The 14635-nt window shown below is 65.5% G+C and overlaps 1 protein-coding gene across 1 annotated transcript; it reads right to left on the bottom strand.

Annotated features, from left to right (window-relative positions):
* Nucleotides 1-907: 907 nt before the first annotated feature.
* On the bottom strand, nucleotides 908-3744 carry LOC101931108 (cornifelin homolog A-like). Its single transcript, XM_065573718.1, has 4 exons — nucleotides 3551-3744; nucleotides 1873-1987; nucleotides 1559-1695; nucleotides 908-1131 (listed from the first exon to the last, which is right to left on the bottom strand). Exons 2-4 carry the CDS (start codon nucleotides 1979-1981, stop codon nucleotides 1042-1044), a joined length of 336 nt encoding a protein of 111 aa, XP_065429790.1. The 5' UTR covers nucleotides 1982-1987; nucleotides 3551-3744; the 3' UTR covers nucleotides 908-1041.
* Nucleotides 3745-14635: the final 10891 nt, after the last annotated feature.

Below are 14635 nucleotides of genomic sequence, written 5' to 3'. Positions count from 1 at the left end.
CTCTGTACCTACAAGCTCTGTTTTAGACCGTGTTCCTGTCATCTAATAAACCTCTGTGTTACTGGCTGGTCGAGAGTCACGTCTGACTGCGGAGTGGGGGGTGCAGGACCCTCTGGCTGCCCCAGGACCCCGCCTGGGCGGACTCGCTGTGGGAAGCGCACGGAGGGGCAGATGCTGAATGCTCCGAGGTCAGACCCAGGAGGTGAAGCCTTATGAGCTTCTTGCCCTGAAGACAGTCTGCTCCGAGGGAGAGGAGGCTCCCCAGAGTCCTGCCTGGCTTTGTGGGGAGCAGTTCCAGAGCATCGCCCAGGGACTCCGGGACACCCTAAACCCCCCCCCCAACACACACACAGTGTTTGTGTTCCAGTGTTCCCAGGGGGAGGGATAGCTCAGTGGCTTGCGCATTGGTCTGCTAAACTCACGGTTGTGAGTACAATCCGTGAGGGAGCCATTTAGGGAACTGGGGTAAAAATCTATCTGGGGATTGGTCCACCCTTTGAGCGGGGGGTTGGACTCGATCCCTCCTGATATTCTATGATTCTCCCCCATACTGTGCATGTGCCTGTACCTTTAGCTCTCCACCCCAGCAGGTGCACCTGTACCCTTAACTCTCCCCACAATGTGTGTTTGCCTGTACCCTGAACTCCCCACTCTGTGTGCACCTGTACCATTACCTGCCCTGGGGGTGCACACCTACCCTTAACTACTTCTGGTGTGTGTGTGCCTGTACCCTTAACTCCCCCATGTGTGCCTGTACCCTTAACTCTCCCCCTGTGGCATGCTGTAGTTATCACTCCCCCATGTGCTCATTTATCTAATATTATTTTTCATTCCCCCCCGCCACATGCCCCTCCCCCCACGAGGACATAGGGTGCCGGGGCCCCACTAATAAACACAGGCTACTGCAAAGAGTTTGTGGGGTTATTTATTTAGGGGGTTTGGGGACTGGGGCAGGGGCTCCTCCCCCCCCGTGTCCCTGTTCTCCTCCCCAGGCTGGGGGGCAGATTTTCTTCCTGCTGCAGAGACGGTTCAGAGGCCCCCTCATTTCCGGTGTGACAGCTCCCGGGACAGCTGGCAAAGGCCGCAGGGCCCACAACAGGCCATGACCAGCCAATCGTCGCAGATACTGCCCTGTGGGGAGAGGGGGGGTTAGCAGGGCCTCTCTGGGGCCAGAGTTACTGGTTTGAAAGCCAGACCGGCTTGGAACAGCCAGGCATCGGCACCACGCCAGCCATCGCCCAGCCTCACACAGGCATGGTCATGGGCCCGGGCCACGGGGGCACAAAGGGTGGGGGAAGGACTCCCGCTTTGGGAAACCGGCCACCCCCTGCGGGACTGACACCGGATCTTGGGTCAGCGTGCCCAGGCCGGCTGCATCCGGGCAGGAGGTTTTACTCTTCGCAGGTCGGGGCCCCTGGCCGAGCGGGGAGGGGGTAGGCGGGGGCGCGAAGCCAGAGCAACATGGGTGGGGCCCCATGCAGGGTGGGGGTGTTGGATGGGGCTCTGGGGGGCTCTGGCTGGAAACTGACCCTCCCCCCTTGGGCCCCCCCAGCCTCACCTCGATGTGGTACCGTTCCCGCACCCCCGTGCGCAGGGCCAGCAGGGTGCCGGGTAGACAGGGCAGAAAACAGGACTCGCCGAAGTCCTGGGACACCTGGCAGGCCAGGATGCAGGGCACAAAGGTACCGCAGAGACCTGCCGGAGGGGAGGGTGTTACAGACCCGAAACTGGGACCCCCACCCCCCACTGGGAGCCCCCACCCCCACCCCCGGCCCTCCCCACAACACCCCCACCCCTGAGACCCCCCACAACCCCCACTGGGAACCCCCTGAACACCCCCACCCCAGCCCCCCACAGGACCCCCCGACTCACACACGCCCATGTCCGCGAAGCAGTCGCACATGCCCGAGCTCCAGGCGTTGGTGTTGGAGTAGCTGGTCTGCACCCGGCCGGGCTGCGTTATCTCCGCCTGATAGGCCATGGGAGCCTGGGGGCACACGGGGGTGTCAGCCCGGACACGACCCCCCAGAACCCTTCCCAGTCACCTAAGGGTGCAGCCGACCGAGCCCCGCTGCCTGGGCCAGGGGGAGCCCCCAGCTCGGAGCCCCACACTGGGGGGCACCCGGGGTGGGGGGGAGGGGAACACAGGGCGGCTGAGGGGACACATTGCCCAGGCCAGGGACATAGGGTGGAGCTGGGGACAAGGGGCTGAGTGTGGGGGAGGGGTTCACCCTACTCGGCAGCCCAGCTCCAGAATCAGCTCTGGGCGATTCTCCGGGCCCCAGGGGCCCCCAGGCACGTCTGGGCAGGGGGGAAACGCCCTGCGGTGACGGAGGTGCGGGGGTGTGGGGAGGTCACACCCCGGGCAAACAAACAAGGAACTGGAGGATCGTTGCTGCAATTTGGGGGAGGAGAGCCCAGGGCTGGGATGGGCAGGGGGTCAGGAGTGAGGGGCACCGGCAGGGCTGGGGGGGCAGGGGCTGCGGGTCGGGAGTGAGGGGCACCGGCAGGGCTGGGGGCGCAGGGGGCTGCGGGTCGGGAGTGAGGGGCACCGGCAGGGCTGGGGGCGCAGGGGGCTGCGGGTCGGGAGTGAGGGGCACCGGCAGGGCTGGGGGCGCAGGGGGCTGCGGGTCGGGAGTGAGGGGCACCGGCAGGGCTGGGGGCGCAGGGGGCTGCGGGTCGGGAGTGAGGGGCACCGGCAGGGCTGGGGGGGCAGGGGGCTGCGGGTCGGGAGTGAGGGGCACCGGCAGGGCTGGGGGGGCAGGGGGCTGCGGGTCGGGAGTGAGGGGCACCGGCTGGGCTGGGCTGTGCTATTGCTAGGCCACTACGTGGGGTACTGGCAGCTGAGCCGACAAATCAAACCGGGACAGAACCCGACGCCGTGGCCGGAACCGAAAAACAGGCGAATGTCCCAGAGTCCTGAAGGCCTCGACCCTGACAACCAGCCTGCCCCGAGAGACCCCCGCCCAGCTCTACCGGTGCCCCTCACTCCCGACCCGCAGCCCCTGCCCCCCTGCCCCGAGAGACCCCCGCCCAGCTCTACCGGTGCCCCTCACTCCCGACCCGCAGCCCCTGCCCCCCAGCGCCGGGCTCCCCCCCAGCTCTGCCGGTGCCCCTCACTCCCGACCCGCAGCCCCTGCCCCCCAGCCCCGGGCTCCCCTCCTAGCTCTGCCGGTGCCCCTCACTCCCGACCCGCAGCCCCTGCGCCCCCCTGCCCCAGGCTCCCCTCCTAGCTCTGCCGGTGCCCCTCACTCCCGACCCGCAGCCCCTGCCCCCCCCTGCCCCGGGCTACCCCACCCAGTTCTGCTGGTGCCCCTCACTCCCGACCCGCAGCCCCTGCCCGCCCCTGCCCCGGGTTCCCCCCCAGCACTGCCGGTGCCCCTCACTCCCGACCCGCAGCCCCTGCCCCCCCGCCCCGGGCTACCCCGCCCAGCTCTGCCGGTGCCCCTCACTCCCGACCCGCAGCCCTGCCCTCACAGGCTGAAGCTGAACCTGGGGTCCTTGGCACACAGCCCCTGAGGACTGGGCCAGGTGCCAGCAGCCGCCTTACCTGGTGTTTGCTGGTGGCAGAGCAGCTGCTGCCGTTACTGGGGCTGTGAAATTCAAAGGGTGCAGGTGGGGCTGGGCGGGTCCCTCTTATACCTGGGGCGGGGAGCTGGGGAGGAAGTTTGGACAATGGCAGGGGCTGTGGCCTAGGGTGGGGAGTTCTGTGAGTCGTGACAGATACTGGGAGGGGAGTGAGACCTGCAGGGTTAGAGCAGGGGGGGGGCTGGGAGCCAGGACTCCTGGGTTCTCTCCCCAGCTCTGTGAGGGGAGTGGGGGCTGGTGGTCAGAGCAGAGGGGGCTGGGAGCCAGGACTCCTGGGTGCTCTCCTGGCTCTGGGAGGGGAGTGGGGGCTAGTGGTCAGAGCAGGGGGTGCTGGGAGCCAGGACTCCTGGGTTCTCTCCCCGGCTCTGGGAGGGGAGTGGGGGCTAGTGGTCAGAGCAGGGGGTGCTGGGAGCCAGGACTCCTGGGTTCTCTCCCTGGCTCTGGGAGGGGAGTGGGGGCTGGTGGTCAGAGCAGAGGGGGCTGGGAGCCAGGACTCCTGGGTGCTCTCCCTGGCTCGGGGGGGGGGGGGGGAGTGGGGGCTGGTGCTTAGAGGGGGGGCTGGGAGCCCACGGTGGTGTGGGGGTGACCTCATCAGTGGGGGGGGGGGGGTTTCCTTCCCTCCACGAGGAGGCGCGTGGTGGGTTGGACCTGCGGGGGGAGGGGAAGACGCTCACCGGTTGCCAGGCAACAAAGAGCGTGGGTAAATATTTGACTCCGCGGCTCCACCCACCAGAGTCAGACTTTGGACCCGGAAGCGGGGGGGCGGGGGGGCAGCGGAGTGGGCCTGGGGGGCTGCAAGTCGGGAGTGAGGGGCACCGCGCAAAATTCCCCTTCTCTCCACTGTGTGGCGCTGTGAGCCCGGGAATCCCACTCCAGTGGGTTGGGCTGAATCAGGTGTGGGAGGAGCTCCCAGGTGAGATAGAGATGGCCGGACGCCTGGGTTCTCTCCCTGGCTCTGGGAGGAGAGCGGGGGCTGGTGGTCAGAGCAGGGGGGGCTGGGAGCCAGGACTCCTGGGTTCTCTCCCTGGCTCTGGGAGGAGAGCGGGGGCTGGTGGTCAGAGCAGGGGGGGCTGGGAGCCAGGACTCCTGGGTTCTCTCCCTGGCTCTGGGAGGGGAGTGGGGGCTGGTGGTTAGAGCAGGGGGGGCTGGGAGCCAGGACTCCTGGGTTCTCTCCCTGGCTCTAGGAGGGGAGTGGGGGCTGGTGGTTAGAGCAGGGGGCTGGGAGCCAGGACTCCTGGGTTCTCTCCCGGCTCTGGGAGGGGAGCGGGGGCTGGTGGTCAGAGCAGGGGGGGCTGGGAGCCAGGACTCCTGGGTTCTCTCCTGGCTCTGGGAGGGAAGCGGGAGCTGGTGGTCAGAGCAGGGGGGGCTGGGAGCCAGGACTCCTGGGTTCTCTGCCAAGCGGCTGGGCCGGGCAGCACTAAGCCATCCCCCATTAGCCGGGGGCTGCAGGGGACCCGTGATTCCTGGTGACGTTTGTGTCAAATTGTCAGTGACACAAAATGAGATAAATGGAGGAGAGAGAAAAAGGCAGCTCCAGCGGGGGGGGGGGGTCAGAAAGACCCCCCAGGGAGTGGGGAGGGGAAATCCTCTGGGCCCCCCACCTAAAGGGAGGGGGGATGCAGCAGGGCTGGGCAGTGGGACCCTCCTCTCGGCAGGAGGGTGAAGGTGAGAGGGAGGCAAAGGGGGGGTGAATTTGTCTCTGGGTGATTTGATTTATTTTTGCTTCTGGAGCTGTTAGTCTGAGTGTCTGTGTGTATCCAGCCCCCATCCGCCCCATGGCCCACCCAGAGCCCCCATCTGCCCCATAGCACCCACAGCCCCATCTGTCCCATGGCCCACCCAGAGCCCCCCAGCCCCCATCTGCCCCATAGCACCCACAGCCCCATCCGCTCCATGGCCCACCCAGAGACTCCATCCTCCCCATCCAGAGCCCCCGAGCCCCCATCTGCCCCATAGCACCCACAGCCCCATGGCTCCATCCCCTCAATCATCCTCCCCACCCCAACCCCATAGCAGCCCCCCACAGCCCCCATCCAGCGCTTTCACGCCCTCCCCCTGTGCATGGACCCTTCATTATCTATCCATCTCTCTAGCCCCACGCCCCCCCACCTCCCCCCCGGGCTCCCCCATGCATGAAAACAGCCCTGATTTAATTTAGTCGCTACGAAAATCGATTCTGCCATTCGATACAAAATAAGAATCAGGCAGATTAAGGGTCGGAAATTAACTCTGAAAATATTTTTGATGGAGTGCGGCGCAGTCCCGCCGCCAAATGGGCTGCAAAGTGGAACAAATGACGGGCGGCCACTGCCGGCGACAGGCCCTCTCCATCTTCCGATTAGCCGCTAATGGGAAAGGTCCCGCTCCCCAGCCTGGGCGCAGGCATTAATCACAACCCCGGCTTTATGAAGATTTATTTCCCGCTGCCTCCAGCCCGCGCGGAAGATGAAGTCATAACGCTCTGGGGGCTGGGGGGGAGCGGGGGGGGGCTTTAAAAACAAGAGAGAAAAATACAGGGATGTGGCTCGAGGGGCGTCAGCAGGGCTGGGCCAGCAGGGGGCTGCGGGTCGGGAGTGAGGGGCACCAACAGGACTGGGCTAGCAGGGGCTGCGGGTCGGGAGTGAGGGGCACCGGTATTAGTCCCCAAAAGATGACTGCTTTTTATGAAGTGAGGGTGGGATATTTTTCTTGGAGGGGCTGGGGGGAGACATGGGGCAGGGGGCTGAGTGACACAAAGGGGGAAAATGGGGGGGGGCGAGCAGAGGTGGAAAGTTCAGGGTTGAGATCGGCACGGCACGGCCTAGCCGCTTCCCAGCTTCCCGTCTCTGCCACTAATTGACTGGGCTGTTGGCAGAGACACCCAGAGCCGGAGAGAGAACCCAGGAGTCCTGGCTCCCAGCCCCCCTGCTCTAACCACCAGCCCCCACTCCCCTCCCAGAGCCGGGGAGAGAACCCAGGAGTCCTGGCTCCCAGCCCCCCTGCTCTAACCACCAGCCCCCACTCCCCTCCCAGAGCCAGGGAGAGAACCCAGGAGTCCTGGCCCCAGTGACGCACTCCTGCTCTCCCCCGGCAGAGCAATGGCCCTTTGGTGACTGGATCCCAGCTCAGTTTCCCATCCATCGCTTGGTGCCTGCGGGGCCCAGCTGACGGATGGGAGTTTAAGTCGCCCCCATTAATGTACCTGGTGGGGGGGGGGGGCGCTGGGCCTCTGTTCTAATCCCCCCCCCCCGCCCACCCATTCATCTCAGCCTGGCAGGGGCTCTTTGCTGTTGCATTAGTCTTGCTGGTGGCCTGGTGTCACTGGGGCTGGGGGGGGGAGTTAACCCCTCGTGCTCCCTAGTGCTGGAGACACCCCATAGACACTAGTTCAGGAACCCCTCCCCTGCCCCCTAGGAGTGGCTCAGGGTCAGAAGAGACGGGATTGCAGTGGGTCAGATGAGAACCCAGGAGTCCTGGCTCCCAGCCCCCCCCCAGGCCCCAAAGCCCATAGACCCGGCACCCCCCCAGACCAAAGCCTGCCCCCTGCATAGCCTATTACCCCCACCCCCGTGCTGCCCACCCACAAAGTCCCAGTCACGACCAGCTGGGCCCCCCAGGCCTCCCTCCCAGAGGTCCCAGCTGCCCCCCATCTGCCCCACAACTCACCAGCGTCATTCAGCCACTTCTCCAGCAGCGGCTTGAGCTTGCACATGTTCTTGAAGCTGAGGTTCAGGGCCTCGAAGCGGGAGATGGTCGTCTGGCTGAAGTCGTTGCCATAGAGTTTCCCCATGGCCAGCCCTACGTCGCCCTGCGGGGCGGGGCGGGGGGGGGGTCACAGTCAGCAGCAGGACAAGAGAGAACCCAGGAGTCCTGGCACCCAGCCCTCCCACTCTAACCACTAGGCCCCACTGCCCTCCCAGAGCCAGGAGAGGACCCAGGAGTCCGACTCCCAGCCCCCCCCCCCCCCCCGCTCTAACCACTAGACCCCACTGCCTTCCCAGAGGAGGGAGAGAACCCAGGAGTCCTGGCTCCCAGCCCCCTTCCCCTGACCACTCCCCCACTCCCCTCCCAGAGCCAGGAGAGAACCCAGGAGTCCTGGCTCCCGGCTTCCTCCCCGCGCTGGATTGAAATGGACCAGTCACAGGGTGAAGCCCGCTGGGTCACTGAGCGAGGAGGCCACGGGCTGACCCCTGGGCGGGGGGAATTCAGGCTCCCAGCTCATCTGCCAATGGGGGGTGCTGGGGAGGGAAGATTCGAACTGGGCCCCGGCCCCCACGGCTGGAGAGCGCAGGCCGGGCTGCTCCACAACCGCGCGGGCCCCGGCCCAGGAGCTCGGGGGCCACTAGAGGGGACCCCCGGCCAAGTGTCCCTGGAAGCAACGCGTGGCGGAGTCCAAGACCTGCGATTCTCCCATGTTCCTCAACGTCCCGAGTGCCAGAGTCCAGGGACCTCTCACCTGGCGCTGGGCTGCGGCTGGCTCTGGGGTGGGGCAGGGGCCGGTCACACGGGGACCCGGCGCTGGGCCGCGACTGGCTCTGGGGTGGGGTGGGGGCTGGTCACACGGGGACCCGGCGCTGGGCCGCGACTGGCTCTGGGGTGGGGTGGGGGCTGGTCACACGGGGACCCGTCGCCTGGCGCTGGGACGCGGCTGGCTCTGGGGTGGGGCAGGGGCCGGTCACACGGGGACCCGTCGCCTGGCGCTGGGACGCGGCTGGCTCTGGGGTGGGGTGGGGGCTGGTCACACGGGGACCCGACGCTGGGCCGCGACTGGCTCTGGGGTGGGGTGGGGGCTGGTCACACGGGGACCCGTCGCCTGGCGCTGGGACGCGGCTGGCTCTGGGGTGGCGCAGGGGCCGGTCACACGGGGACCCGGCGCTGGGCCGCGACTGGCTCTGGGGTGGGGTAGGGGCTGGTCACACGGGGACCCGTCGCCTGGCGCTGGAACGCAGCTGGCTCTGGGGTGGGGCGGGGGCTGGTTATAGGGGCACCCCTCGCATGGCTCCGGGACGCAGCTGGCTCTGGGGTGGGGCGGGGGCTGGTTATAGGGGCACCCCTCGCACGGCTCCGGGACGCGGCTGGCTCTGGGGTGGGGCGGGTGCTGGTTATAGGGGCACCCCTCGCACGGCTCCGGGACGCGGCTGGCTCTGGGGTGGGGCGGGGGCTGGTTATAGGGGCACCCCTCGCACGGCTCCGGGACGCGACTGGCTCTGGGGCGGGGGCCGGTCACACGGGGGCCCCTCGCCCGGCACAGAGGTGTAGCCCCCACGCCTTGGAGCCAGGTGGCAGCCGGGCCGGGAGGGGAAAGGCCCCGTGTCCCGCTCCTGGCCCCGCCGCGCGGTCCCCGCCAGGGGTCGCTGTTCCCAGCCCGGCCCCGTTGGGGGGACCCGGCGGCGGGGCGCAGGGGCGCAGTAGCGCAGCGTGGCCACAGGGTGGCGCCCCTCTCCCAAGTACTGGACGCTGCTCGGGCACGGGGGGGTCACGGCTCCGCCATCCGGCACCAGCCTCCCCCCGGCTCGGGGACCGCGCAGCCGGGCTCAGCCTAGGGACCGGTCAGCTCGGGGCTTGGATGGGGCCGCCAGCCCCGCTGGGATGGCTCGGGCCGGGGGGCTTCCCCCCACAGCCAGGGCTGGTCCCTGCTGCATCTCAGCGCCGGGCGGGGGGCGGGGGCGTCTCACCAGCCCCATGAGCCCCTGCCCCACCCCAGAGGTGGCTGCATCTCAGCGCCGGGCGAGGGGGGGCCCCGTATAACCAGCCCCTGGCCTACCCCAGAGGGGCCATGTCCCAGCACCAGCTGAGGGGTCCCAGTATAACCAGCCCCTGCTCCACCCCAGAGGTGGTGGCTGCATCTCAGCGCTGGGTGTCTGATTGAGGGACTTTCAGGGGATATCTGGGAGTGGGGCCCCCAGGCACACCCAGGCCGGGGGGCAGGCAGGACAGTTTTCCCGGTGGGACGGCGCAACGCGTTAGCGGGGGGGGGGGGGGGGGGGGGCTCTGTCGGAGGTGGCTGATTGATTCCTGTTTATTATCTATTAAGAACAGTCGGATAGTTTGGTTAACACATCAATTCATCACGCCGGGCCATCATGCAAATTCCCTAATAAAAACATTTTACTCGTAAATGGGCCCGAACTAATTAACTAAAGTGTTAATTAAAGTGCGGCAGACAGGGATTGTAATCAAGGCGTGCGCCTTTATCCATCTTCCGGCCTATTGAGAACATCCTTCCCTCATTGATGGATTTCGATGTGATCCTGGCTGGGGGGGGACGCAGCGAGGGGGGACGGGGCGCGGAGGCGTGGGATGGACAGAATGAAGAAGACAGAGACACAGACAGTGGCGGGGGGGGAAGAGCGAGCGAAAGTCGGAACGAAAGACGAGCCGATAATGGGGGCTGTGGGGCGACGGGGCCAGGACGGGCCAGGGGCGCGTGAGCCGGGAGATGGACAGAACCCCCGAGCTGGGGGAGACCTGGCCGGGCTGGGCCCCAATCACAGGGGGTCCCCCAGCAACAGAGGGCTCCTGGTTCCGAGGGCTGAAATGTGGCCAAGGCCCGGGCGAGATGGGAACTGGGAAATGACAAATGAACAGGCCTGGCCCTTAATGAAAGAGAAGGGACCCAGGGCCTTTCCCCTCTAGGCTCTGACCTGGCTGGCTTGGGGGACGGGACGGGGGGCTGGAGAACTGTGTATCGAGGGGCTGAGAGCCATTGAACCAAACTGTAACCCCTGCGTATGATGGAAACCATGTCCAGCCAGGAGGTGCGGCAGCCCCCCTAGATCCAGCCCCCATGGGGTAGGGAATGGGACGTGGGACCTGTCCGCTCTAGGGGGCACCAGCTCCCAGCCGGCCCCAGGGCAGGGACTGGCTGGCTCAGGGGGGCAGGCAATGGGGTGTGGGGCCTCTCCCCTCAAGGGGGCACCGACTCCCATCTGGCCCCAGGATGGGGACTGGCTGGTTATGGGGAGCAGGGAATGGGACATGGGGCCTGTCCCCTCTGGGGGGTGCCGGTTTCCATCCGGCCCCAGGGCAGGGACTGGCTGGCTCAGGGGGGCGGGGAATGGGGCAGGGGCCTGGCCCCTCTAGGGGTGCCTTCCCTGATCCGGCCCCATTGGCTAACCCCCAATTTGCCCAGTTCCCAGTGGGGTTGCGGGGGGCTGAACAGGGCACATGGGGGGACGGTTTGGGTGTGTGAACACTGGTGCCCCGTTCACACCTATCCTGTGCAGAGGAGCTCGTCCTGCCCTGCTCTGCGCTGGGGGCATGGGGGGGGGCATTGTCCTTGGCACGAATATCCCCCACATCTCACTTAGGCCTTGGGGCCATTCAGCCACCTACAATCAGGGCCCCTCCCCAGTTAGGGGACTCTAGCTTGGAAACACTTTAAAGGGGCCCAGTTCTACTGAGCCCCTGACTGCTGCCAGCGTCAGTAGAAGACTGGGGGCTGGGATTTTGGGGGGCTGGGGATTTCGGGGGGCTGGGGATTTCGGGGGGCTGGGATTTCGGGGGCTGGGGATTTCGGGGGGCTGGGCTCTGCGGCTCACACCTCACTTAGGGCTGTGGCCTGGGTGTCCCCCAGGACCCCCTGCAAGTCAAACACTGCCAGGGCAGCCTGCGAAGGGGGCCCATCACCCCCCCCCATTGGAGCCGGCTCAAAGGTAATTCAAACAAGTTAGTGGTGAGTTCACCAGCTGAGTTCCCCCCTTTCCTTCCCCGGGATCCCCCACGCACCTGTGGGGCCCTTCCTTGGACCTGCACCCCGGGCCCTTTGGCTGCCAAGGGGACCCCACTTGTTAAAGGGAGCCAGGCTGGTTGTCAGGGTTCCCCCTGGTGATGTGGCAGGCACAGATTGTAGGACTGTCACGGAGTTTTGGGGAACTCAGGGCCCTGCACCCCCGGCTTCCTGCGATTCACCATGACTCTCAGCCAGCCAGTAAAGCAGAAGGTTTATTTGGATGACAGGAATACAGTCCAAGACAGGTCTTGCAGGCAAGACAACAGGGCCCCCCCTCAGTTAGGTCCAGCTTGGGGTCCCAGGGCATGCCAGCCCACCCCCCTTGGGGGGTCAGAGCCATCTCTGCCTCCCAGCCATCTCTCCAGCCTCCTTCCAGCCTGCTTCCAGCACTCTGCCTTCAGCGACCCCTCCCACAGCCTTTGTTCAGTTTCCCGGGCCCCGGAGTCATCTGACCTCCAACCCCCTCCTGGGTTCTCATGTTACAAGCTCAGGTATGTTCCCTTGGGCCGGCTCCCATCCCCCGATGCAGACCATCCTAGTCACACTCCCCTGTCAGCATTCACACACCACAGTGAGAACAGTCCCAGTTCGTCACATCTCTCCCCCCTTCGAGACCGAACTGAGCAGGGTCACTTTAGCCAGTGACCCGGGGAAGTTCGAACCTACCCCCGTTCCCATGGATGCCCCCGCATCCCTCCAGTTCCTTGGTGAGACTTACACCAGGCCCCTCCAGTTTCACGCCCCCCCTTAGGTCGGGGGTGCTTGATGGCACTCGCAGTTCGCATGTGGGAAGGTTTATGCGGCCTGTGCCCTTTTCCCACCCCCATACCTCTGGGGTTCCAACTGGGCTGTGGTCTTCTCCCAGCGCTCCAGTCTGGAGGTCTGTGCTTTGGGCTCTCTTGGTTTAGAGCCGCCCTTTTAACCTTGGCCACCCTCTGGAAAGGATCCTTTATGCTGGGCAAGGGTCCTAAAGCTGTTTTCCCCTTGTCCCAGGCCTTCCTCCCCCTCTGACAGGGGTCACAGGATCCGCAGTACTGTCGGACAGTAACAAAGACCCCAGGCCAGTAAAAGCTCCGTAGCAGCCTCTGCTGGGTACGCCAGGTTCCCTGGTGCCCTGAGAGGGGAATGTCATGGGCCCGGCACAGCAGCTGGCGGCGATACTTCTGGGGTACCACCAGCTGCCTCCTGATCCCCCCTGACTCCATTTTCCCTGGGGGAGCCCATTCTCGGTACAGGAACCCCTTCTCCCACAGGAACCTTTTCCGGCTACCTCGTCCCATGGTCTGTACCGCATTGAGGTCGGCCAGGTCCCTTATCTTCCGCAAGGAGGGGTCTCTCTGTAACTCGGCCTGGAACTCAGCAGCTGGGACAGGGATGGCCACCTGCTCTTTCTCGCCCGCTGGGTCCGAAGCTGCAGCCTCCCTGAGCCGCGTCCCTGGGCGTTCCCTCCCCACCAGGTTAGGGTCCTGCGCCTCAGGCAAGGCACCCCCCCCAAGGCCAGGGCGCAGGGCCCCTCGCCGGCTCTGACTGCGGGTCACAACCAGTGCCTTTTGGGGGTTGCTTGGCCAGTTCTCCAGGTCCCCCCCCATCAATACCTCAGTGGGCAGATACGGGTGTACCCCCACATCCTTGGGGCCCTCCTTGGCCCCCCACTTCAGGTGTACCCTTGCCACGGGCACTTTGACTGGTGTTCCGCCCACCCCCGTCAGGGTCAGGTAGGAGTTGGGCACCACCTGATCTGGGGCCACCACCTCGGGCCGGGCCAGCGTCACCTCTGCGCCCGTATCCCAGTATCCATTGACCTTCCTCCCATCCACCTCCAGGGGAACAAGGTACTCTCTCCGGAGGGACAGCCCCGCGCCCACCGTATAAACCAAAAACCCTGAGTCTGGGGCATCCAGCCCCCTAGAGGAGCTGGCCTGGGGCCCTTCTCTCTCTTGAGCAGTTGATAAGCTGCCAGCCCCTCTTGCGTGAGAAGCCTGCCCCTCGTCCGTCTGGGCCTCTACCAAGTTAACCCTATGCGGGTTCGGTCTGCTCAGTCTGTCCTTGAGCTTGGGGCACTGGGCCCGAACGTGGCCTCTTCGGCCGCAGTAATAGCAGCTCATGTCCTGTGGGTCCCCTCGAGCCGGTCGGTTGTCCCTGATGCTGGGCCTTCCCCGTGGGAGGGGATTCCCCATATTCCCCCTTTGGGAGGTCCCAGGGTGACTCTCTCTCTGCATCGCGGCGGGCCTGTTCCTTTGGGGCTCCTCCCTGCCACCCCCTGACCGGCTCTTTACAAACTCATCAGCCAGCTGCCCGGCGTGTCGCGGGTTCTCTGGCTTTCTGTCCACCAACCACAGCCTCAGGTCGGATGGGCACCGCTCATACAGTTGCTCCAGTACCAGCAGTTTAATCAGGTCCTCCTTCGTCTGGGCCCCACCAGCCCACTTGCTGGCGTATCTTTCCATGCGGACGGCTAGTTGCAAATATGAGATCTCAGGGGTTTTATCTTGACCCCGGAACCTTTCCCGGTACATCTCAGGAGTCAGCCCAAACTCTCGTAGCAGGGCCTTTTTGAATAGTTCGTAGTCCCCTTTCTCTGCCTCTCCCAGTTGGCGGTACAATGCCACGGCTTTGGGGTCCAGTAAGGGGGTAAGGACCCGGAGTCTGTCCGCGGGATCCACCCGGTGCAGCTCGCAGGCCGTCTCAAAGGCCTCCAGGAAGTCATCCATGTCCTCCCCCTCCTTGTATGGGGCCATGATGCACTTATCAAAGCTCCGTGCAGTCCTGGGTCCCCCCTCACTCACCGCAGCCGGGGGTTCGCTGCCCCTCAGTCTCGCCAGTTCCAGTTCATGCTGTCTTTGTCTCTCATTCTCCTCCCGTTCATGCTGTCTCTGTCTCTCTTCACGCTGATGCTGTCTCTCTTCATGCTGTCTCTGTTGTTCACGATCCTCCAGCTCCCTCAGTTTTAGCTCTTTCTCCCATTCCAGCCAATTCCGCTCCCCGGATGCCGAACGTCGCCGGGAGGCTCCTCTGCTGGCCGGCGAGCTTCGCCGGGGGGACCCCCTGCTGGCCGGGGGGGTCACAGCGCCTTCGGTATTTGCTGGGCTCCTCCCCACCCTTCCCCTAGGCATAGGAAGGAGGGGTCTCGGGAAGCCCTCAGCAGCGGGCTGACCACTCCCAGCTGGGACAGACACTGGTGCCTGCGCTGCATTTGCCAGGCTGCTTCCCTGAGACACAGGGATCAGTTCATTCGCGCGATCTTCCGCCTCCAGCTGGGCAATGAGCTGTTCTTTGGTGAGCCTCCCAATGCGCAGCCGCCTCTGCTTGCACAGCTCCACCAGGTCGCTCTTAAGC

Source organism: Chrysemys picta, chromosome 20 (assembly GCF_011386835.1).
Source record: "Chrysemys picta bellii isolate R12L10 chromosome 20, ASM1138683v2, whole genome shotgun sequence".
NCBI classification, from domain to species: Eukaryota; Metazoa; Chordata; order Testudines; family Emydidae; genus Chrysemys; species Chrysemys picta.
This window is presented reverse-complemented; position numbering and strand designations above follow the sequence as displayed.

Bases quoted from the DNA above. Each gene is read 5' to 3' on its own strand.
- LOC101931108 (XM_065573718.1), bottom strand. From the start codon at position 1,981: ATGGCCTATCAGGCGGAGATAACGCAGCCCGGCCGGGTGCAGACCAGC. The intron at 1,696-1,872 runs GTGAGTCGGGGG...CCCCTCCGGCAG, and splicing joins CTTCGCGGACATGGGCGTGT to GTCTCTGCGGTACCTTTGTG. The intron at 1,132-1,558 runs GTGAGGCTGGGG...CTCTCCCCACAG, and splicing joins GGGAACGGTACCACATCGAG to GGCAGTATCTGCGACGATTG.